Genomic DNA, 26884 nt, shown 5'->3' on the forward strand with positions numbered 1-26884 from the left:
CACAATCTATTGTTGAGCACCCGGACAGAATGAGTGGGTTTCAAAGTCTGCACTTTCAGGGTTTGAATCAATAGGAATGCAAGTTTGATACAAGTCTGTTGTAAAATCTTTAAAAGTGCTTTGCCGATGATCCTTAGTTTTAAGAGCACGGAAAGTGTTGTTAATTATGGTTTGGGAAACACAGTCTTGAAAGGGGCACCTAAGTGGCTCATTCTTTTTAATGTGTGTTATAAGATGTGCAATACACTGCAAAACACTGCAAGCCTCTAAAAAATGACATAGGTTCCAGTTCATATTTGATGTTGCTTTAACAAAAATTATTTTTACCCTGCAGAAACTCTTCTGAAGCTCATGTCAGTCTTGTGAGGAATCGATTATATTCATGATACAAACATCAATTCAAATCTGATCTCAGGTTTATTTCTCATTATGTTTTATTATTTTAGCACAAAAACAAAAGAGAAAAATTAATGACATAATTTTCACAAACATAATTCATGAAACATAATTTGATAGTAATAATACAAATAATTGATGTGACTACAATAAAAAAACAAATGTAAGTAAACACACACACACACACTGATCTTACGGTCTACTGTATATGATGATCTATGACACATGTATTCTGTTATTTCAGTGACAGAAGTTCAGCTGCAGTATTAATTTCCTGAAGAGACTACAACATTTCACTGTTACCAATTTATCATGCAGCTCAAAGCATTATGGGTAGAATCTCTCTTCAGTCTTTTCTGATTCATCAACACAGTTTAGCTGATGATCCAGAATAATAAACCCAAAACCCAGGATAGAGCGGCTGAGTGAATGTGGTCTGGACTGTGTGGATGAGGCTCAATGTGTCAGAGACGCTGTAGAAGGAAAGAGTTCCTGCACTGTGATCCACAAACACTCCTATTTTCCTGATGATGGGCTTAACAGGGAGATCAGTGTGTTTGTTATTATGTATGAATGAGTACATGTCAGGAGAGCAGAACAAACTCCAAGACTGATTATTAGATCCAAAAACAGACTCATTACTTGATCCCTTCCTGTTGATGCTCTTATATGACACCGATATACACACACCTTCACTCCACTCAATCTCCCAGTAACAGCGTCCACACACACTCTCTCTACACAACACCTGAGAACACACATCAAATCTGTCTGGATGATCAGGATACGGCTGTTTTTCTCCCACATGTGTCACCTTTCTGTTCCCCTCAGACAGACTGAGTTTAGTGTATGCTGTGTTTGGATCCAGTGTGAGAAAACAGCCATCTGAACACAAGAACAGAGACATTAATAACAACAAAAATCACTACATCTATGTGTGTGTGTTTGTTTGTAGACCTACATTTTCGTGGTCCTGCTCTCATCCTGATCTCATCTCCATAATCCAAACTATAAACACACAAACACACGTTCATAAGTTCACACTCACATATAATCAATAAATAGTATGTATATTTGGTGTGCTGTCAGAGGGGAGGCTCAGAGCTCAGAATACAGCCATAGAACTCCCCATATCCCACGTTGGGACATGAACAGTTTTTCCGCCATTTTTCATGAGCTGAACTTAAAGATCTAAGACTTTTTCTATATACACAGAAAGGCCTATTTCTCTGAAATATCATTCATAAATTTGTGTTAGTAAGCTCTTTTCCTTTGCCGAGATAATCCATCCACCTCACAAGTGTGGTATATCAAGATGCTGATTAAACAGCATGATTATTGCACAAGTGTGCCTTAGGCTGGCCACATTAAAAATGCTACTCTAAAATGTGCAGTTTTATCACACAGCACATTGCCACAGATGTTGCAAGTTTTGAGGAAGCATGCAGTTGGCATGCTGACTGCAGGAATGTCCACCAGAGCTGTTGCCCATGAATTGAATAATAATTTCTCTACCATAAGCCGTCTTCAAAGTTGTTTCAGAGAATTTGTCAGTACATCCAGCCTGTCTCATAAACGCAGACCACATGTAACCACACCAGCCCAGGACCTCCACATCCAGCATCTTCACCTCCAAGATCATCTGAGGTCAGTCACCCAGACAGCTGCTGCAACAATCGTTTTGGATAACAAAATAATTTCTGCACAAACTGTCAGAAACTGTCTCAGGGAAGCTCATTTGCATGCTCGTAGTCCTCATCAGGGTCTCGGCTTGACTGCAGTTCATTGTCGTAACCGTCTTGAGTGGGTAAATGCTCAAATCCGATGGCATCTGGCACTTTGGAGAGGTGTTCTCTTCACGGATGAATCCTGGTTTTCACTGTACAGGGCAGATGGCAGACAGCATATATGGTGTCGTGTGAGGTTTGCTGATGTCAACGTTGTGGATTAAGTGGCCCATGGTGGTGGTGTGGATATGGTATGTGCAGTCGTATGTTATGGACAACAAACACAGGTGTATTTTATTATTGGCATTTTGAATGCACATAGATACTGTGACGAGATCCTGAGGCCCATTGTTGTGCCATTCATCCACGACCATCAGCAGCATGATAATGCACAGCCCCATGTTGCAAGGGTCTGTACATAATTCCTGGAAGCTGAAAACATCCCAGTTCTTACATTGCCAGCATTCACCAGACATGTGAACCATTGAGTATGTTTGGGATGCCCTGGATCAGTGTATACGACAGCATGTTCCAGTTCATGCCAATATCCAGCAACTTCGCACAGCCATTAAAGAGGAGTGGACCAACATTTCACAGGCCACAATCAACAACCTGATCTACTCTATGAGAAGGAAATGTGTTGCACTGCATGAGGCAAATGATGTTCACACCAGATACTGACTGGTTTTTGGACCCCCATAAACAAGCGCTCACTGATTCTGAAGACGATCTGAGTGACGATGAAAGCGGCATAATAAGACTGTATAATATCCCTAATCTACAACTGAGCGAAGATGACGACGAGGAAGAATGTATTGGACTGGCGTCAGACGAGTTGGACCGTAAGATTTTAGAGGCTATATCGATAGTAACATTTGATGGGGATAAAGACAGAGAAATGGGGAAAATCCGTAACATTTAGAGGCAAACAGATGCACAGTGCTAACTTCGGATCTGCAAGAATACTTTTGTTTCTTATGGGGTGAGTTTTCATAAACATCAAAGTTTGTCGTTTTGTGTTCATTCTAAGATAACTTACACGTTATCTCATGTTTAGTCCATGTTTAGACCTTCCCATATCTACCTATTGTTATTAGCTAGCTCATCGGTTATCACAGAATCCTGTTAAAAAAGTCCTAATGCTACACAATGAAATCAATTCAACAAGTTTTATGTAGAAAACCAGCAAATAACAAATAAAATTAGCATCAATATGTACTTTCTGTTTACATAAACATTAAAATAATAACATTAAAAATGATGGCCACATTTTAAAGATTAAAGATAAAACTCACATATTTCAGCCTCTAAATCATTTTTATAAAAGTCAAAAAAGATAAATTACTGACATTTACAATGCACATTCTCCTTTATTATTAAAAGTATGTGGTCCAATTTTTCCCGTTGTGTTTGTCGTTGCTATGCAGGGGGTATGGCTTATCTAAATGAGATGTTAATGAGCCTCATTGTCACTCGCAGTGAGAACTGCACAATCTTTAAAGTCTATTTTCTGCTTTTTGAGGTTTTTTGAGTGCCTACCTTCAAATGGCCACAACTTCTCCAAATATTATCAGATTTCCATGTGTTACACATCGTTGGAAAGCTTGGAGACTACACTTTCAGAAAACACTTTCTTTGAATAACTCAAGATGCCCCAGAACCGACTTGTGTCCCTACTTTCCGTGATTGGTCACATTTAGCTTTAATCTGTATATATATATATATATATATATATATATATATATATATATATATATATATAATGTAATATATATATATATGCCGATGTTATGTTATGTTTAAGAACAATAGCATACATAAGAGCCTTTGAGTAAAGGTCTTAAAATCTTTGATGTGTAGACTGTATCCTCACGTTTTGAAATTAACTCACTGTACATTTTCTAATGGTTGTTAAGGATGTTACAATGTTATAATGTTGTTGTTGTTTTACACCCTCCTTTCATCTCTTTTAACAAACCAACATTTTACAATTACATTCAGTTCGCATTATTTACCCATTTTATATCTGCAAGGTGTTCATTACATATTATCCCTGTGTTAACATCAGTAATTATGTTAGTCCAATGTCTGACTTGACATGATGTTTTTTGCCTCGCCCCCAAACATATGATTCGACTATCCGTCAAATATCAGCAAGATTAGAAAATTCTGATTTGACTATGAAAGTCCTAAATCTGGGACACCCCTAATATATATATTACAAAACTTGCTGATTATCTGAATGCTCCTCTCAAACTTTATTAATAAAACTTCAATTAATTTAGATCTGCATTATTCACACACACATTCAGTATATCAGTATTAGTGTTTGACATACTTTAGTATCTGCAGTTTATAGTTTGGATCCTCCAGTTTTTGTCTGAGCAGCTGGACTCCTGATTGTCCTGGGTGATTGTAGCTCAGATCCAGCTCTTTCAGGTGTGAGGGGTTTGAACCCAGAGCTGAAGACAAATAACCACAGCCTTCCTCTGTGACGATACAGCCTGACAACCTACAGACACACACAGTCAGATCATCTAAAGACAAACACAGTCAAATGATCATCTACAGTAACACAGATCATCTACGGACAGTCAGATCAACTACAGAAACATAATCTAGAGGCACACAGATCATCTACATATACAAAGACAGGTAATCTACAGACACACAGTCAGATCATCTACAGACACACATCAACATTGTGATCTGTTGACTGTAAATGATCTCTTATATATTCCAAATACCTTAGTATCTCCAGTTGACAATTTAGATTCTTTAGTCCATCAGAAAGAAACTTCACTCCTGAATCCTGCAGGTCATTGTTACTCAGATCCAGCTCTCTTAGGACAGAGTTTGAGGATTGTAGAGCTGATGACAAACTCTCACAACACTGAGCAGTGAGATTACAGACAGCAAGACTGTAAGAAAAAAGATCACACATATCAACAGTCGAAGCATCCACACACACACACACACACACACACACACACACACATACTTGTTTTTATGTATTGTGGGGGCCACCTATCAGAACTGCTACATAGTGTGGATCACCCTTTCCTATGATCCTACAGACCTTAAAAAAGTTACTTCAGATTACAAATATTTCACTACAATAATTATAAACTTGTCACAGTGGTCACTTGTGGGAATATCAGGTATTGTGTATACCTGGGGTCCGGCAAACACACAACCCGTTTTTGGTTATTTGAGAATTGAATCTAAACACACCAAACACCAGTTTTTGGTCATTGTGGGGACTGAACTCACACTAAACACCAGTTTTTGGTCATTGTGGGGATCAATCTAAACACACCAAACACCAGTTTTTGGTCATTGTGGGGACTGAAGTCACTCACTTTTCAATTGTATAAAGTTATCACAAAGAAGTAGATAGACCTCAACACATTTCAAATGTGTATTTTTAAAAGCAGTTTGTAATAGTTTTTAAAACTCAACACATTAGTAGGTCATTAGTAGGTCAGCAAGTCAATTATCTCTTGCATAAACTCTTTCATGCCGGTCTTCAAAGATAACCCTTATGTGTGCAAAAAGACAAAGTAAAATTAATATATCCTTCATGACACATTCTAAAGAGTTTCTTAAAACTTAGCACCAATAAGTACATCAAACAGCTTTTGTTTAACTTTTGAATGCCTGTGTAAACATTTAGTTAAATGAAATAACTGAGGGAGGGAAACAAAGTCTCACCAATAATTTTTCTCTGAAAATTAGCAACCTAATGTCAGCGATACAGTTCATGTTTAAAAGGTGGGGTAAGCAATTTTTCAAAACGCTTTAGAAAACTGATTCAGGCCGAGTAGCAAAACAAACTTGCAGCCAATCAGCAGTAAGGGGCGTGTCTACTCATGAAGTGGAGGAGAGAGCATTCAGTGAACATGAAAGACTTTAGCTAGCTGAGAGACAGAAAGATAGAGATGGAAGATAAAAAACAAAAGAGGAAAATGTCTGCGGAACAAAAGAAAGGGTTAAGGCAAAAAGTAGGACCCATGTAGATATCAGCTTTCCAGTGCTGGAGAGATATCAAGGAGCGGAAGGCCCGCGAAGCACAAGCTAAAGTCTGACTAGTACATAAAAAAAAAATAAAAAAAAAAACGTAGAAAATGATTTTAAATTTGTGTCAATACGTCATAAATAGAATGCAGCAGCAGGTTTCTGTTAGGGATTTGCCATGTCATGTCGCACCGCATCCACTGTAGACCTTAGATATCTATATATCTATATCTATATATATCTATCTATATATATCTATATATATCTATATATATATATATATATATATATATATATATATATATATAGTGTAGACAGCATCACCGATTATAATGAGTTCTATAGTATTTTGCTGGGCCATGCCACTGCCATGCGTCCGGCATAGACATGGTGTAACAATGGATTTGCTTTGTTTCAGAGAACTAATCATTGCCTGGGTTGCGTACGTATGTGTGGGGTGGCTGAGGAAAACATCGGCCGAGGAAGATAGGGAAGAGACGAGGAGCATTGGTTCAGTTAAGACACTGGGGGCACCAGCTAGCCCTCCCGAGCCTCACTCTCTCCAACATTCGCTCGTTATCAAACAAGAAGGACGAACTTACTGCCTTCAATTTTTCCCAGCGAGATTTTAGGGATTGCTCTGCCATCTGCCTCACAGAAACTTGGTTACATGAGCATATCCCTGACTCCACAACTGGAAGGGTTCACCCTTCATCGAGTGGATCACACCGGTAAATCCCTTAAACAACAAGGTGGCGGTGTTTGCATCTACACCAACCAGAATTGGTGTGCGAACACCAAAACCCTGACACACAACTGCTCGACGGACTTGGAATTTCTTACAGTTAGATGTATCCCCTTTTACTAACCAAGAGAAATCTCCTCCATCATTCTGTGTGTAGTTTACATTCCACCGAGTGCTGCGATGATGTCAGTAACACAGAAATTGGCTGATCACATCTTCGTCAAGGAAAACTCCAACCCGGACTCTACAATCCTGGTGTTGGGAGATTTTAACAACTTATCTATGAAGAAAGCTCTTCCTAGATACAAGCCTCAGATTCATATTCCCACAAGGCTGGATAAAACATTGGACCAGTGTTACTCTTCCATTCCGGAGGCATATCAAGCTCTAGTTAGAGCCCCGATTGTTGAGTTTGATCACAACACTATACTTCTCGTTCCTAAATACCGCCATAAACTCAAAACATTTAAACCAATGACAAAGAGGGTCAGATGGTACTCTCCCCCGGCCATAGACATGTTACAAGACTGTTTTTATATGACTGGAGTGTTTTTGAGCATGATGATATCGACATTTTCAATGACTCTGTAATGTCTTATATACATTTTTGTGATTCTTTGTGTATCCCCATCAAAACTGTTATCAGTTATAGTAACAACAAGCCTTGGTTTAACTAGGATGTAAGGTATTTATGCAGGGAGAAAAATGCTGCATTTAGATGTGGTGATCAGGGATGTAGTGAAGGCTAAACGCACGTAAACTCTCTGAGATAACTCGGTAGTCCTGAGTCATATTAAAGATTCGTTCAAAATGAATGACATGCAACAGACTGCATCAAAATTCAAAAATGGATATCCGGCAATTAATAATAATAATAATAATAACGTTCATTATTTTGAATAGAAATCATCACTCATACAGCATCCATTCATCTCATCTCCGGTTTATTTGTGTTCGTATACATACAATATCCACGATCCGCCAGTGCTATAGTCCGCAATTGCACACATTTGAATAGATAATAATTTTATGACATGTTTGTAAAATATTTCGTCATACAAAATAACATCTCTATTCATTTTACACTGATTTATGCGATCTGAAGAACTAAAACAGCTAACAGAGCTAGCGATTACTCTCCTCTTATTGATTCGCGTCATATCGCAAAATATCATTAGTTTGTAAAGCTGTCAATCATCTCACGTGAACCACGTGATCAAAAGGATGTCCTTCTACAATGAAGCTGTCTGTGTCATTGCATTCTGTGTCATTGATAAAATATATGAAAGACAAAAGTAAAAAAATATTTGATTCCAGCTTGTTAAATGTGAATATATTCTAGTGTCTTCTCTCCTCTTGTGACAGTCAACTGAATATCTTTGAGTTGTGAACAAAACAAGACATTTAAGGACCATTCCTGGGCTTTTGGGGAAACACTGATCCACATTTTTCTGACATTATAGACCAAACAAATAACCGATTAATTTAGAAAATATTCAACAGATTAATTGACTATGAAAATAATCAAAAATCCCTAATCATTACATACAAGTGCATTGCATTGGAACCCCTTGATATAAGCCTCACTCTCTATTCCTCTTTTTTTTTATGTTTTGTCATTTACTTAACTTTATAGATTTCAACCTTATTATTCCTTCTTGCGTCTCTTTAACAAGAACTTAGATTAATGTATGATTTGAATAGTGATTGTGTGACCTATATGAGGGAACAACCAGTGATACCCTTGGTAGTAATATCAAATGATAGCCTATAGTGATGTCATCAGGATACACATACACCGGTAGGCAGTGGCCCACCTTACCGTGACCACAATGTGGTCACCCAGAATTTATAGTTTACCCACCTCTTTTTTTACCACTACACCTCTGGTGGTGATAAAGCGCAATACAGACTCCTTAAATATCAACTTGAAAAGGTTATTAAAACAGCTAAAGCCACTTATAGAGTAAAACTTGAAAATAAGCTCCAAGTCCATGACATTAAGGGTGTCTGTCAGGGTCTGCAGACCATCACTACTTATAAGATCAAGCATCACGTTTTAGATTGTGACCTCTCCCTCCCTGAGACGCTTTATGATTTCTACTGCAGATTTGAGTCCAGTGAAGCTCAGACAGACTCTCTCAGGCACCCCCATCTGGGTCTGATTGGTCACCCTCTATTTTCAATCTCAGAGCATGATGTCAGAAGGTTGCTACACCTTTAAAACATCAGGAAAGCAGAGGGGCTTGATGGTATTGCACCAGCTACACTGAGGAGCTTTGCAGACCAGCTTACTCCCATACTCACTCACATTTTCAACTGGTCTGTCATCTCTTCAATAGTACCCACTTGTTTTAAATCAGATATGATTATTTCATTGTCTAAGAAGAATAACATCACCTAGCTTAATGATTACAGGCCTAATGCACTCATGTCTGTTGTAATGAAGGTGTATGAGCACTTAGTCTGTAAGAATCTAGCGCATATTACACTGGATAATCATCAGTTTGCTTACAGGGCGGATAGGGGAGTGGATGATGCAGTGTCTTTAGGCACACATTTTATTCTTAAGTCAGAAAGGCATGACTCATTTCTACCGAGCCAACATAGAAGGTGTGCTTCTCTATCCTGTCCTGGTACGGTAATGCAACCAGTCAGGGTAAGCTAGAGAAAGCAGTGAGAAGAGCCTCCAAGATCAATGGCTGTAGTCTGCCTACCATAGCCTTGCACCAGGGGCGGGTCTACGTGGTGGCCGATAACTGAAATTTGATTGGCCACCCCAGGTGCCCCCCTATAAGATTCTTGTGATTGGTTCATTTTATGGCCAATCAGTCTATTGACTACTGAAGTTCACGATTCAAAGAAGTGCAGCGTCATCAGAGAAACAACACTCGTTGTGGACTTGGACTTTTACTTTATCAATTGTGGGAAGTCAAGAGACTAGTGATGGGAAGTTCAGATCATTATACCGACTCAGACTTTTGAGTCGGGTTCAGCAAAATGAACAAATATTTTTTCAAGTAATTTCATTCATTTTATAAATAAATAAATTAAAAGCAAATAACATTTTGAATCCTAAACAAGCAACACTACAGTTCTATAGTCTTATCTGAAGGGTGAACTCAAAAGACATAAATCATACAACATGGTAATTTTTAAAGATTAGAATCCACTGTAAAAAACAACAACAAAAAAAAACACATCAAATTGATGTCGCCGTCATAGAGACGACTCGTTCTTCCCGAGTCACATTAAAGATTCATTAAAAATGAATGAATCATTCAAGAACGACACATCACAAGACCCCAAACAAAGAGCTGGTAGGTTACCTTTCAAGTATGGTTTAATATGTTTGTATGGTTTTCTTAGATCAATGTTTTTACCACATCAGGGTCTGCTCGCGTTGGTCATGGTTGATTTCAATCGAATGTTCAGTCAACTTTTAATAAAATAAGTAAAATAAGTAATAAGTAAAATACGCTGGGCGCTATCAAACAATAAACAGTCATGGTGATTTGCATATTTTGTACCGTGCCCCCACCATGGCCCCACTGAAAATGCTCTAGACACGCCCCTGCCACGCACTATGACTCCAAAATCATTAAGGTGGCAAGAAACATCATCACTGACCCCTATTACCCAGCACATTCATTTTACTGCCCTCAGGGAAGAGGTACAGAAGCATCATCAGTAGAACATCACGTTTCAGAGAAAGTACCAACCCCCAAGCCATAAGTTATTTAAACATGGTCTGAAGTTAGAACATTGAATGCTTATATTAAATTAAGTTCATGAACTAGTTGGATGTTTTCCACCCCACCAGTCACTTTTACTTACCCCATCTCAGCTTCTATGCTTTATTAATATATTTGCATTGTGTCTTTTGCACCAAGCACTTATGGACTGGTTCATAACCCGCTGACACACTTAATGTGCAATATGTGTTGTTCATGTCTGTGTATTCGTTGTTTTGGGGGTATATGTGAGGTATATGTTTTGGAATGTGTTATGTCAGTGTATTGTCAGTGTTTGTATTAAGTTTTATGTGTGAGCAAACCAAGACAAATTCCTGTCAACTGTAATGTTGAAATGGCTCAATAAACTTGAAATCGCTTACCCCAACAAACTACTAACAAATCATTACATCAGTAAGGTTCATTTGCAACATGTAAGACAACATATAATAAAATATAACTGAATTCACAATTTTATAAAGACCCTTTGAACCATGTGGCCTAAACATAAGAACATGGTTGGTGTTAAAATTATCACTTTATTAGCAGAGGAGAGATATACCCCCAGTTTCAGAGACAAGGCTTAACCAGGAAACCAGGCCCTCATTTTTTATGTAAAACAAAAGCTGTGCACTCTTCTATTTTTAAGAGCTAGTGGTCCAGTCTCTATACACCTCATGCAGTTTCTGGTTCAGCATGTATTTCCTGTTTCCTCCATGGCATCTTCTTAATTGGACCTGTAAAAAAAATTAAAATAAAGGTACTGTGATACTCTACATCGTTGCCGACCCCAAACAGACTAAAATAGTTTGAATATAAACACTTATTATATACCAGTGATTCAGGATAAGATAAAAACACAGTTTGGAAAATGGATTCATGATGTACTCGCTCATTATATAATTTTTTTTACATTTTCAACACAAAACAACTCTGTGGCACAGCCCTGCGCTGATTGGACCAGAAGAGCCGGGATCGGTTGATTTTTGCAAAACAAATAACAGGTAGAAGTGCGCTGGTCCATAAGGATCTTTTATTAAAAAAAAGAAAAAAAAAAGGCTGGATTCTCTGTGTTACATCTTGGTCACATGAAGATCATATTTTTTAATGCCAGTTGTATCATTTTATTTTGTTGTATTTATCCGTCGCACAATGTTCTTCCACCAGATATGTGTGGAAGAACGACTGCGAAACGAAAGTTACCGACTGCAGCTTTAAGGCAATACAATCTTGGTTGCTGTCAAAGGATCATAAGATATAAACTGCTTGTTTTCCTGAAGTCACACTGTCCAACAGATACAGCAGCTGGTAAAGTTTCAGCAAAGGCCTGTGTCTCTCTTGCCTCCATTGAGTTTGTACAGAGCACCGCAGTGGTAAAAATCTGCCACCGTCAGAGCCCCACTGTAGTCAAATAGGAAAAGTAGCACAAAACAGTAAACAAGAATAAAATCTAATCATAAAATTAATTGAAATTTGATTCAGAATTATGAATAATTTTTAAATCGAATCATGATTTATCGATCTGATTTTCGTAGTATTAAGAAAGCTAGGAGCTAAACTGCCCTCACCCATTATTTTCTCTTGTATGCATGAGTAATTCAATTTCAAAAACAAAATATGCATGTAATAGAAATGTTGTAAAAAATATGTATTTAAGGAATAATTGACTCCGGACCGTTAAATTATTAGAAAAATAATGCACACCCGTGGTGTAATGGCCACTCTGTTACTCCTTGGGTGTGCATTATTTTTCTAATAATTCAACGTTCCAGAGTCAATTATTCCACTTATACTACGGTTACCACACCTCACAACATCGATCCGATGATTTATTTAAAGGGATTCGTCCAGTTTTTTTTTTTTAACTTAAATCACTACTGTGAGTAGGACTATTTCTTCCGCATCTCATCCAATGCCTCTTTTGCTAGAACCAAAACGTTGTTTTAAAGCTGGTAACGGAGGCTTGAGTCATTGGTAGCATTCAAATGCAGTTACTAAATTATTAGAAAGAGCAAGAGCAACAAAGACATAGAGAGAAAGAGAGAGCTGGTGTGAATTAGGCTAACGTACCTCTGTGCGTCTCTAAACACTCTTCTGCTGCAGTCTCTCTAAACAGCGCTGTTATTACCTCGCTAGTGAGAAATGTCATGTGTAGCCTTTAAGTTGTTACAGTATATAGGCTGATCAAATCGTCAGGGCAGCGCTGACAACACCTTTTTGTGCAAACTGCATGACCGTTATTACAGTTTTACTATGCGAAGTGATATGGAACTGTAATGTGGTCAAGAGAGCTACCTGGAACTACGTTTGCATTGCGTTTTCCAGAAAATAATTGCACACCTCAGAACGTTCGTCAGCCAATCAGATTCAAGCATTAAACGCCCCCATAGTATAAATGTATATAATCAACTGCTTTAAACATTCTATAGCAGTATGATGCCACCCTTAAGAACAATGTGCACTTACTTGTAAATTGTAACATATTTAAACAGAAATGTAGCATGTATAGGATGATGACGATGATGCATCAGCCAATTTGATGAGGGAAAGAAATAGAACAATTTGACATTTGTGCTATGACAACTAAATACAGAAATCTAGCATCACAGGGGGGTAAGATAGCATCTTATTTATTCTTTAAAAGTGCAGCCCAAACAAATTAACTCTTACTAGATTCATAACATTTATTTTTTTAATTTAAAATGCTATTTTTATAAATACAAAGTCTTTCTAACACTGTGTTTGGCAATTTAGTTAAATAACTGGTAACAGACGAAGCTGAATCTAAGTAAAAGAGAATCATCTGAAAGTAATTTTTGAATTATAGTATTACATTTAAACCTAAATTCTGTGCCAATTCTGGCGGTCTAGTTATATAATTTCACTTCAAAATACAATATTTTTTACTCCACAAATTTAAAAACAGTAATGTGTCGACAGATCCCTCCTCATCAAACAGACAATGTCATAAACCCTATTCAGACACAGAACAGTTCTGCAATGTTGTTTATGTATTTATGTCCTCATTGCGACGGCAGATGCTGAAATTACTCCAAGCCTCATGCGATTCAATCTATATAGTAAACAAACCCGCACGTCTCTGCCATTCATTCATTCACACAGAGACATGCAGAGAATGCAGGATTCATATTTCAACCAACATTTGCTGCTTAACATTTACAGATACTGGACCATATGCAGATTTGATTTGATTAATTTAATGCTAACTTTAACAAATTCTGTGACTGTCCATATTAATGCTGCGTTCCAGGCTGGTTTTGAGCCTGTAAGTCATGACTTCAAATCACAACTTTGTAACATTCCAGGCAAGTCACGCCAAACTTCCTGAGCACAAGAAATTGTAGGTAGATTATTAATTTTATTTCAACATTTTATTGTCCTAAAATCTTTTTTTTTTTTCAATGTGTACCACTGCCATTGTTGTTTCGCTTGCTGTGACGTCAGAACTCGGAGTACATTGATCTAGTACAAGTCACGGCTTTGACTGCTGTTTCAGTGCACTTTCACGGGTTTAAGGTTGGAAAAACACGGGTAACGGGTTGCCTGGAACGCAGCATAAAATGTAAGTTTAATTTTCATGACCGAATTCCGTCCACGTTTTCTGCTTTGCAAAATAGCATTTTAAAATCGTTTAACCTACAACTTATGATAACCAATGAATCGCCATGACAAGCCATTCTTCATGATTACTGTATATAGATTTTAAAAAATCATATACAAGTACATATAATATGAAAGTCATTTATAAATACTGCTTTCACAAATAAAATTGTGTAACCGCTAAAATGGTTAAGAGCTTCGGATAATTAAAAAAAGAATATGTATGATTGCCTTTAAGGTATGTTTTAGGTTTAATTTATATTTAGTTACAGTTTATGATTCTCAAACAATTCTAAGAATCAGAACTTTAAATTATACCCTGATAATTTATTTATTTATTAATTTAAGATTTATATGACCTTGGAATGCACTCTTATGAAAATAAAAAAAAACTACGGTATTACTATAATATAAATAAAAAAAAAACATGGTAAATTGATAATCATTTTAAAATATGTTTTTAAAAATAGTTAAATGAATGTAAAATAATGGTACATCTGTGGTAACTGTGAATTTACTAAAATACTATAGTAAATCTACGGTAGCCTACCTTTAAATTCGGTTTTGTTTTGTCTCGTGGGCAGCGTGATACCATGCTCCTCCATCTCTTTTCCCGGTTTCCTCTTCCTCTTCCCCGTGAGCAGGTCGCATCACCGGCGCTCAATTCAGTCTCCCAGGGAATCACAAACCTCAATTTGGCCTCTTAATCGCACGCCACGCGGTGCCAGAAAATTAGCACGTTAACATAATCTTTACCCTAATGTAAACATGTTAAATTCTTTGTCGACAGTTTAAGTTTATCAGTGTTTTCGCCATATTTTTTGGTAAAAGACATCGATTAAACACAGACATATCCTAAAAACATTCAAAAACTAAATTTTTAGATTTTTCATGAAGGATTAAACTGCGATGTCTTCTTTTGATTATTGAATTATCAAAATAATGTGAAAGAAACTGTCTAATTACCTGTACCAATTGATGAATCCGTCGATGAAGATTGATTAACGGTGATTAACTTTGGTTTGGTCAGATGATTCATGTATGAACAGTAGGTAAGTGTGTGTGTGTGTGTGTGTGTTTGTCATGTCGGTCAGTGTGTGTAGTTCCATGGCCAGACTACAGGGGCGCTGTAGAGCAGCACTGCCACACACACACACACACAGATATCCAGTTTTTGTTCATGAGCCTATTACAAGCAAAACATTGTGGGGACCGGGGATTTGGAGTGTGCTAACATGTTGAGGTATCCACCTTGTAATAAAAACAAACACACATACGCACAGTCAGATCATCTACAGACACATGTCAACATTGTGACCAGCTGATTGTAAAGGATCTCTTATATGTTCTAAATACCTCAGTATCTCCAGCTGACAGTTTGGCATCTTAAGTCCATCAGAAATAAACTTTACACCAGAGTCCTGCAGGTCATTGTTAATCAGATCCAGCTCTCTCAGGACACAGTTTGAGGATTTTAGAGATGTTGACACAGTTTCACAATGCTGATCTGAGAGATCACAGCCAGAAAATCTAGAAGACATTAAATAAAATGGAAGAAATAAATGAATAAAGACATGTACGGAGGGTTGCCAGTTTAAGCAACTATTTTGTCTGTATGAATAAGAGATAAGAGGGAATGTTTATGGAAATCCAAGGTTTATGGAGTGTTGGTTTGAATCATTTAATGTAACTCTGGAATAGCCTTCCTGATAACGTTCAGGGTTTAGACACACTCTTGTCAGTTTAAATCTAGATTAAAGACTCTCTTTGGCCAAGCATTCAAATAATTCATCTCATAATCATGGACTACAGTTATATTTGATCAAATACATATTATTATTCTTTATCTTCGGTTAAAAAAAAAAAAATTTACTTGGTTGGAACAGCAGCTATGCTAATTATATATCTATTTGTTTCTCTGTTTTTGCCACAGGATTGACATTCAGTGGTAACTAGGATTTACACAAATTTCAATCTAGATCCAGAACACCTGAGAATAGATGATGCCAACCCTGAAACAACATACAGAACTACCAAATCTACATAAGATTGATTGCATAATATAATAATAACTGCAAATAGTGTTCATTGTCTATTTGATTACATATTTAATAGATTTTTCTATACATTTCCGCCATATGCACATAAACTTGCAGTCATCACTGATAAGCTAATATTAAATATTGTAGAAAATTAATTTTCTGTAAAGTTGCTTTGCAATGTTTTGTATCGTAATAAGCACTATACAAATGAACTTGAATTGAACTGAATTGAATATAGCATTAATTTATTGAGTTTGTGTTCATCAGACACAGCCTAAGCATTGAGACATACGCAACTAAGACTTTACATTAAACTACTGTATGCTCCTGTTTTCCAATCATCACTTCATCTCCTGCTTCTGCTCTTCTCTGTTTTTTCTCGGGTAACTTCTTAGCTGATAGAAGACTATTTTGGGTATTTTTAGGTACCAGACAAGACTTTCTGTTAACAGGTTTTGGGTATCGACAGCTCTGTTGTCTAGTAGTCCGGGGCTGGATCTTAATTATCTGGCAGATATATTTTCTTTAAGCAAAAACGAACAAACCTTTGATACTTTTTTTAGAAAACATGAAAATTTCTTCTGTTTTACTCTATGCTACACAGCACTACATCATATTTTAGACCATATTTTACTGTATTGTTGACATAAAATTAAGATATGTGGGTTTAATTTTACATCAGAGCATTAAAAGTGGTCGCCTGTACAATGCATGGATTTATATGCTAAATGTACGGTGGCCAAGAAAGCTCAACAACTGTAGAAAACACATGCACAGAGAAAAAACACACGCAAATTCATTGTTTACCCCAACAATGAAGCTTATGGTGACTGAACTGCCCTGATCCCCAAACCGTCTGACTGGAATCAAACAAATCTATAGGAGATGCCGATAAATATTAGCATGTTATTTAATGCACATCTCGTCAGTAAAGCTGGTCAGTGAACAACGGCTCTGTGTAGTAAATGCTGCTTTACTTGAAACCACGCATGTGTAGAGATTTACCGCTGATTACAGAACCAGCTTTACTGACTAAATGCTCATTATTATTGTCCGATGTTTTTCATACATCAAATGTTAATTTTACATTGCTGGAGAATATCTGTTGCTCAGTGTGAAATGGACATGCTCTACTTTAAAGAACAACTAAGGTGAAATTTCTATCAGTGTATTTCAGGACTGCTGATCTCACACACATTTCTGCATTAATCCAATAAATAAACAAGTAAATGTGAAGAAAAATCAAGTTTGTTGGGGATTTGAACCCGTGTCACTGATATTGTTGACCAGCGCTTGAGCATTAAACTACTGATTACATTTTGTTGAAATGCTCTTCATTCCTCTCCCTTCACAATCATAAAGATCATCAGTGGCATCGTGCACATCATAGTTTCCTTTAGAGGAAACTTCAAACTGCATCCTCTAGGGGGCGCTATGGGGAACACCTCGTCGTGACCAATGCCTGAAGCATACATTGAAAAAAACACCAACTTGCTTCCAACGTCACTACCGGCGTGTCTATAAACAAGCACCGGGAGAGCACGTCATTCATCTTCTTCGTCTTCACTGACTGTTTTGTTTGAAGCATGCATCTGAAAGAGCTGGTAAGAGCGATCTTTCTCTGTTTATCATGGCGAAAACTAGCAAGCGTTTAGACAATGTGTGCATCAGTGTCGGCGTTATTTGACACCCAATGACACACGCGATCTTTGCGTCATTTGTTTGCATACATTGATCTTTGCATCTTTGAGGAGGCAATCTGCATGCATTGTGAGCGTTTTTTCAATAGAAAAAGCTCCGCTCTTGTTTGTCTCTCTGCAAAAAAATAAAAAGGAAGCCATCTGCTTCCCGCGGTTCTGGACCTGTTGCTGCCGAGGCACGGAGGAGAATGAGCTTGTGAGAATACAGGTGGATCTGTCTGAATGGTTTAAAGAGGGTTTTTCCCTTTCGCGCTCGTAATGGTGGCGGACGAGAGAGAGCCTCGGGAGGATGATGTTTTATCTTTAACACTTTCTGATACTGAGGTTAGTGCTCTGCTGGGTTTTTACCCAGGAAGAGCAGGAGATATTTGAGGATGGTGAAGAAGCTGAGACTGAGCCTTCTCAATTCTCCTGCCCTGCGTATGTAGAGCTGTTGGAGGTTATCTAGCTTTTTGATCATAGCCCTCCAGATAAGGTGAGCCTTCCATTTCTGCATGATCTCCATACAGAGATCAAAAAGAATGAAAGAAAAATGAAAGATGCCTTTGTCTTCTCGCATCCATCGGTTTCGGCATGAAAGTAATCTGCCGGCATCGAGGTGATGCGTGAAACCGGCTATGAGGGAATGCCCCCTGTAGAAAGAGCTAAAATAAATTTGCTTTCTGCAAGGGAAACATCCTCTCTTAATCTCCCTCCTTGCCATCTAAGCCCCTTTAGAAAATCATCTCGCTTAAATGGCAAGAGATACGCAGTAGCAGGTCAAGGTGTGGCTTTATTACACACGTTGCTGGTGCTTCAAGCATATCAGACTGATCTGCTAAGAGACCTGGATAGAGGAAAGGGCTTTTTTTCTGATCAGGTAGCTGAGCTGCGCCGCACCACGGATCTCTCTCCGTCCTACCATGGGCAGGACTATAACGCGTATATGCAATCGACTTCAGAGGGTTAACTTCTGCTTTTATCCTCCCCTTCCTAATTCCCTGTAACCACCAGCTCTCCACCTGATCAAGGTTAGGTGGAAACCTCTCGCATAACAGTCTCCTATGCTGGACCTATAATGTTTTTTATGGTTCTATGTTCATCCACCCTACTGATGGTCCAGACTAAAAGGAGGTGCCCCTTGAGCAGGGCTCCAGCACAGGAGGGTGGGTGAGTAAATGTAACCCTCTCTGTATATGTGTATTAAATTGCTGGTGGTTACGTGTCTACTAATAAACTCTGTGAGTTTCCTTTGCAGTGCTCAGTTACAATGTTTACTAAACACTCGTCAGCAGCAGCCATCCGGCTTCTCCGGTATAGGTGGCTGAGATCACAGGTTTCTGAGGGAGCCTTCTTGATCATCAGGCCTGGCACAGCACTGCAGGTAATTTCATGGATGTCCGGCCTGGTCACCTTGAGGGGTCTCCTGGCCACTTAGTGGTGCTGTCGCATTTAGCAGGAAATGGAGGTGGCAGTTACAGAAGTCTTCTTGTATATGCTGCCTCAGGTGATGCTCCACTCGCCCGAGGTTTGTAAAATTGAGCTTGCCTTTCCTGTGCGATTCAGTAACTCTGCGATGCTTAGGAACCTTTAGGTACACATGTTAAACTTTGTGTACTTTCTCAAAACCACATGGTTGTCAATGTTCACGTGAACACTTTGCGCACTTTCTAAAATCCACGTAAGTGGTAAGTTTGCATCTTTTGAGATGCAACATTCCATCTATGAACTGCTCTATCAGAGTGCCACGAGAGCTCCTCCTTAGAACAGTATTTGAAAATCCATGCTATGGTAAGGGTGCACATGAAGTCTTTGCACACTTTGGCGGCGTGGATATACTGTTCCCCAAAGTGCCCCCTTGAGGACGCAGTTCGAAGTTCCCTCGAAAGGGAACTGTCTCAGGTTACGAATGTAACCATAGTTCCCTGAGTAGGGAACGAGACACTGCGTCCTCTAGCTCCCTGCCATGCATCGGACGCAAGCTTCAGACGAAGAAGTGAATATCGTGCTCTCCCGGTGCTTGTTTATAGTTGCACTAGTAGTGACGTCGGAGGCTGTCGCCGGCCAACAAGTTGGTGGTTTTTTGTATGCTTCAGACACGGGTCACGATGAGGTTTTTTTGTAATACAAACAGACCTAAGTTAAAACCAGGCTGTAGTATAACTATTTATAGATAAACTAAGAGAGAGAACTTCACATGCACTCCCCCCACCTACAATTACACAATTCTTGCCGACCCGAGACTCGAACTCACAACCCTTCGATTGTGAGTTTGACTCTCTAACCATTAGGCCACGACTTCCCCTCCATAAGAACATTATATATTAAAACAAATACCAGCAGAGGTCACCAAAGGTCTGATGACGTTCACTTTACAGTGTGATTAAACTATGGGTGTGTCTCAATCAGCTCCCTAGCTTCCGAGCTTCAGCCTATTGTGTACACGAATCAGTATATCATGTACACGAATTCAAGCACTGGTAAGATGTCATTCATACAACTTCAACGGACAATATCACTGGAATTAATAAACAGCAGACAGGACAGATCTCTTTTTATATTTATTTTTCATTTTCTTTAAACACATAGTTCTGTTACAAGTTCTTACAACATTTCAGCCAAATATTAATTATAAATGTTAATTAGATGACTTCAATCCCTGACTCAGTTTGTCTTTTTAAATCTTCTATTGCATATCATTATATTTATTGAGTTGGCACATGTGATTTATGATTCACGCTTTAGAAATGTGACATTATTTTAAGGGAGCATAGTAAGGGCCGATGCTCCCTAGTTTTTGCAGTGCCTTTTGTGGGATTTTCCAGGGACCGAAAGTTTCAGTGCACTGGAAGGATTCGCGATTGAGTGTAAAATGGCCAACTCCCTGATCAGTGCCCTACTTAACGAGGGAGCTGATTTAGTTTAAATCCATACAATTTTAATATTTGTCCAAATTCAGAAAATTTTATTTTGAAATCACGATGTATCATACATGGCATATTTAGACATAGTTTGATGTATTCTCCTGTGCTGATAAGACACTTGTTCTTTGCTTTCTTTAATTTTATATAAGAATGTGTTACATTAAAACATATTAAAGTGAACATAAACACACACAAAACTCAAGTACATATGGAAGGAGGGATTCTTGCAGACCAATCACAGCACTTGCTGTCCAAGTAGAATTACCGCACTGTTAAGATTTCTGGAGAGGTGCACGTAAGGGATTTGAAAGTTCGGTTCTTTTCCGCGAACCCGTTCTTTCGAACAGTTCGATTCAATAAACTGGTTGAAAAAAAAAAACGGTTCACCAGTTCTTTTACGCTCAATGTAATGATGTCATTGGCGATGACGTAATATCGTCAAGTCTATCAAAACACAAATATATAAAGTCAGTAATCATAACTTTAGTCAGTTAAAAACCTCATAATCATTAAAAGTTTACAATTAAGTTTTGCAACAACACACCCACTTACTACACATAATCCATTGCGATGTATTTGTTATTAAATAAACTTGCGTTTCACCAGATTGCCCTTCAGTCGAGCCTTCGGTTTACCCGTGCTCATGACATAAGCACAGAATCAGTTCAGAATCAGTCACCGAAAGAGCCAGTTTGGTTTAGACATGCTTTGTGTCAGTCTGCTTCATGCCGAATCATGCATGCGCAGTATTATCAGCTCTTCGGTTCCAACAGAAGCGGTTCTCGATTCAGTGTACTGCTGATCCGAAAAGCAATGCAACTGGTTCTTGACTCGGGAACGAGAACCGCTGTAATCAACATGCTGAGTCTGAATTATTGTCCACCTTTGGTCTATAATCTAACATAATAACAAAATAACAAAATCAAATAAAATAACAAAATAACAAAATAAAAACGTTATTTTATCACATTTTCAGATGTTTAACAAAATACTTAGATATGCATTTTGTCCTCTTGAAAAATTACATGCATGCGCAGTATCATCAGGTCATTGGTTCTCAAATCGGACGCGTCAAACAGAAACTGTTCTCTGTTCGGTGTACTGGTGATCCAAAAACCAATGCAACCAGTTCTTGACTCGAGAATGAGAATCGCAGCAGTGGGCATGTACGTTCGTTATCTGGCTCTGTATTCATCTTAAGTTCAGTCTTGACAGCAGTTCAGTCAGTCTACTGTTTGAGTAAATGAATTAACTTACTCCAAGATATTGGTTTATTTTTACTTGTTAAAAAAGTAAACAGCTTAAGTAATTGGTAGATTAATCCTTACTGGAGATGCAAACCATTTAAAATGATTCAGTTCTATTTGGTGAATTGGTTAAACCGGATCACTAAGAAGAACTGGTTAAAATCGAAGAATTCGTTCACGAACCGGACATCACAAGTGCACGTCAGCCTACACCGTACTACACATCGCCTACGGTGTAGGTTTGACACAGAAGTATAAATCAGACTTAATGCACATTTTCTATAGTTTTAATTATTTTATGGCATATTGCAGACCTATTTAAATGTATAATGAAATCTAAAATACTGGCTAGTGCTGTAGTAAAGAGTAAGCACACTTTAAGCAGAAGTGAAAATGTCTCAATGTCAGCTTTACTGACCAATGGTGTAAATCATCCCTTTGCTGCTGCAGCTGCTGATTTAATAAACGAGTTTCTAATGTGACTGGATTGTGTTAAACATGGCACTTTTAGGCATTTTGCTCGACTATCTACTGTATTAAAAAGGCGTGTCATGACTCCATTAAGATTCTGGCCTGTTATTTAAGAGAAGATTTATCATTCAGTAATATTTATTTTAAAGGTGTCAGATTCATGATTAAATATGATACTGTAGTTCATGATTAAACACTTACAGAGCTTTTCTGCAGTTGATCACAGCTGGAATCAGTCGTCTTCTCCCCTCAGCTGATGTGTTGTATTTCTTGAGGTCCAGCTCTTCCAATGGCTCTTCTGACATCTGAAGCATGTAGGATATTGTTGAGCAGTGAGCAGGAGAGAGTTTCTTCTCTGAGAGTTTGTCTGATTTCACAAACTCCTGAATCTCTCTGGACAGAGTCTGATCTTTCACTTCCAGCAGACAGAGGAACAGATTGATGGATCTTTCAGTGGAGACTTCATGTCCATCTTTAATCTTCTTTTTAATGTACTGTGTGGTTCTCCTGATGCTCTCTGAGCTCTTCTCTGTGTGTGCCAGTAGATCCTGTAAGAGTCTCTGATTGGACTCCAGTGAGACGCCCAGCAGGAATCGCAGGAACAGATCCAGACGTCCATTCTCATTCTCAATGGCTTTATCTATTGCTTCTCTATGGAGACTATGAACAACATCCAAAAACTTTGGGGTGTCAACATTTTTCATTACATAAATGTAAAACAAATAGAAAGCAGCAAGAAACTCCTGAACGCTCAGATGAATGAAGCTGTAGACTTTCCTCTGATATATCACAGGTTCCTCCTTAAAGATTTCAGTGCAAATCCCAGAATACACTGAGGCATCAGTGAGGTCTATGCCACTCTCTCTCAGGTCCTCCTCATAGAACATCACATTGCCCTTCATCAGCTGATTGAAAGCCACTTCAGCAAGTTTCATAATCGCTTCTCTGTTGGACTGCAGGAGTTTCTCTGGATCTCTCTCTTTATATTTCTGCTTCCTCAGGATGATCTGAGTGAGTAGGAAGTGGATGTACATTTCAGTCAGAGTTTGAGGGATTTCTGCATTCAGATCTTCCTCCAGAAGCTTCTGAAGCACAGTGGATGAGATCCAGCAGAAGACGGGGATGTGGCACATGATGTGGAGGCTTCTTGCTTTTCTGATGTGTGAGATGATTTTGCTGGCTTGACGGTCATCACTGATTCTCTTCCTGAAATACTCCTCCTTCTGAAGCTCATTGAATCCCTGTATTTCTGTCAGACGGTTGATGTATTTGGAGGGGATCTGATTGGCTGCTGCTGGTCTGGAGGTGATCCAGATGAGAGCAGAGGGAAGTAGCTCTCTTTTCATGAGCTTTGACATCAACACACCCACTGATGAAGTGTCTGTTACATCAGAAACTTTCTGATCATCTGAAAACATCAATGTGATTCTACTTTCATCCAGACCATCAAATATGAACACAACTTTACACTCCTCATAAATCTTGGAGTCCAGATCTTGAAGTTCAGGATGAAAGTCCAGCAGAAGTCTATGAAGACTGTACTGATGATCTTGAATCATGTTCAGCTCTCGAAATGGAAGCACAAACATGAAATCTACATCCTGATTGGCTTTTCCCTCGGCCCAGTCCAGAATGAACTTCTGCACAGAGACTGTTTTTCCGATTCCAGCGATGCCTTTAGTGAGAACAGTCTTGATCTGCTCTTTCGCTTCACATCCTAATTCTTGTGAGGCTTTAAAGATGTCATTGTAGCAGATTAGAGTGTCTTTTGAGTGTTGTGTTCTGAGAGTTTTCTCCATCTGTAAAACCTCATGTTCTTCATTCACTCCTTCTCTCTCTCCCTCTATGATGTAGAGCTGTGTGTACATGCTGTTCAGGAGGCTTTCATTCTCCCGGGGTTTCAGTCCCTCAAATAATCTCTCATACTTGTTCTTCATGCTGGTTTTGAGCTGGTCTTTGGTTCTCTGCAGTTCATCATTCACTGGTTGATCATGTTTTTTCAGAGACGCTGTAACGCTCGTGGTATTCGGACAGAAGACTTCTCGAGACTTGCTTTGCTCTTGATCTGATCTGCTGAAATATCACAAGAAGAACAGATTAATATATATATATATATATATATATATATATATATATACACAGTCAGGTCCATAAATATTGGGACATCGACACAATTCTAATCTTTTTGGCTCTATACACCACCACAATGGATTTGAAATGAATCTAACAAGATGTGCTTTAACTGCAGACATTCAGCTTTAATTTGAGGGTATTTATATCTAAATCAGGTGAACGGTGTAGGAATTACAACAGTTTGTATATGTACATCCCACTTTTTAAGGGACCAAAAGTAATGGGACATATTAACAATCATAAATCAAACTTTCATTTTTTAATACTTGGTTGCAAATCCTTTGCAGTCAATTACAGCCTGAAGTCTGGAGATCAATTAGACATCAGCGTACGCTGGGTTTCATCCCCGGTGATGCTCTGCCAGGCCTCTACTGCAACTGTCTTCAGTTCCTGCTTGTTCTTGGGGCATTTTCTTTTCAGTTTTGTCTTCAGCAAGTGAAATGCATGCTCAATCGGATTTAGGTCAGGTGATTGACTTGGCCATTGCATAACATTCCACTTCTTTCCCTTAAAAATCTGTTTGGTTGCTTTCCAAACACCAAACTACCCGGAAGACCATGGAAAACAACTGTGGTGGATGGTCGAAGAATTCTTTCCCTGGTGAAGAAACCCTTCACAACAGTTGGCCAGATCAAGAACACTCTCCAAGAGGTAGGTGTATGTGTGTGTCAAAGTCAACAATCAAGAGAAGACTTCACCATGTGAATACAGAGGGTTCACCACAAGATGTAAACCATTGGTGAGTCTCTAAAACAGGAAGGCCAGATTAGAGTTTGCCAAACAACATCTAAATAAGCCTTCACAGTTCTGGAACAACATCCTATGGACAGATGAGACAAAGATCAACTTGTACCAGAGTGATGGAAAGAGAAGAGCATGGAGAAGGAAAGGAACTGCTCATGATCCAAAGCATACCACCTCATCAGTGAAGCATGGTGGTAGTAGTGTCATGGCGTGGGCATGTATGGCTGCCAATGGAACTGGTTATCTTGTATTTATTGATGATGTGGCTGCTGACAAAAGCATTAGGATGAATTCTGAAGTGTTTCGGGCAATATTATCTGCTCATATTCAGCCAAATGCTTCAGAAATCATTGGTCAGTGCTTCACAGTGCAGATGGACAATGACCCGAAGCATACTGCGAAAGCAACCAAAGAGATTTTTAAGGGAAAGAAGTGGAATGTTATGCAATGGCCAAGTCAATCACCTGACCTAAATCCGATTGAGCATGCATTTCACTTGCTGAAGACAAAACTGAAGGGAAAATGCCCCAAGAACAAGCAGGAACTGAAGACAGTTGCAGTAGAGGCCTGGCAGAGCATCACCAGGGATGAAACCCAGCGTACGCTGATGTCTAATTGATCTCCAGACTTCAGGCTGTAATTGACTGCAAAGGATTTGCAACCAAGTATTAAAAAATGAAAGTTTGATTTATGATTGTTAATCTGTCCCATTACTTTTGGTCCCTTAAAAAGTGGGATGTACATATAAAAACTGTTGTAATTCCAACACCGTTCACCTGATTTGGATGTAAATACCCTCAAATTAAAGCTGAATGTCTGCAGTTAAAGCACAATAAAGGATGTGTAAATTAACATCTAAATAAATAGAAATGTCAGTCTTGATTTTCACAAATCACAGATATATAACAAACACGGTTAATGTAACAATTTTTTTAATAAAAAAGGATGTTTTGTTATAGCTTTTGGAGCACCGTCTTGCAATACTACAGCATTTGACATCACGGGGTTGGTTCATTCCATTGGCCAGTGAAGTAATATCTATTATGTATATAATATAATATATGGACTTGTAGGAGCAGATGTGTTCATTGTTTCAAGTCCTGTCTGTGTGTATGGATTGTGTTTTTGAATCCCGTAAATCAGTTCAATCGTCACTACAGATATACAAATTATAAAGCTTGATTTATTGGTCCCTCGAAAGCACTTTTTTAAAATGACATGACCATGGATCATAATCTAGATGTGCTCTGTTTGATACAAACCTGGCTAAAACCTGATGATTATATTATTTTAAATGAGTCTACCCTCCCCAAAATTATTATAAACATGAGCCGCGTTATATAGGTAAAGGGGGAGGTGTCTTAAGGAAGATTAACATTAGAATTGCCAGAGGACGTTGTATTT

General features: G+C 38.4%; 1 protein-coding gene across 6 annotated transcripts in view; it reads right to left on the reverse strand.

The window, feature by feature from the left end:
• Positions 1–394: 394 nt before the first annotated feature.
• LOC113091530 (NACHT, LRR and PYD domains-containing protein 3-like) overlaps positions 395–26884 on the reverse strand; it is a 107242-nt gene continuing 80752 nt past the window's right edge. For 5 of the 6 annotated variants that reach the window (XM_026257111.1, XM_026257110.1, XM_026257108.1 and 2 more), the window contains 6 exons: positions 22805–24676; positions 15597–15770; positions 4871–5044; positions 4462–4635; positions 1358–1404; positions 395–1281 (listed from right to left, as the gene is read on the reverse strand). In XM_026257111.1, coding sequence (XP_026112896.1) covers positions 761–1281; positions 1358–1404; positions 4462–4635; positions 4871–5044; positions 15597–15770; positions 22805–24676 — 2962 coding nt within the window. In that variant the 3' untranslated portion in view covers positions 395–760. The remainder of the gene's footprint in view (positions 1282–1357; positions 1405–4461; positions 4636–4870; positions 5045–15596; positions 15771–22804; positions 24677–26884) is intronic. The other variant, XM_026257109.1, reaches the window with a different exon arrangement.

The sequence above is a fragment of the Carassius auratus genome, unplaced genomic scaffold, assembly GCF_003368295.1.
Source record: "Carassius auratus strain Wakin unplaced genomic scaffold, ASM336829v1 scaf_tig00214205, whole genome shotgun sequence".
Taxonomy (NCBI): Eukaryota; Metazoa; Chordata; class Actinopteri; order Cypriniformes; family Cyprinidae; genus Carassius; species Carassius auratus.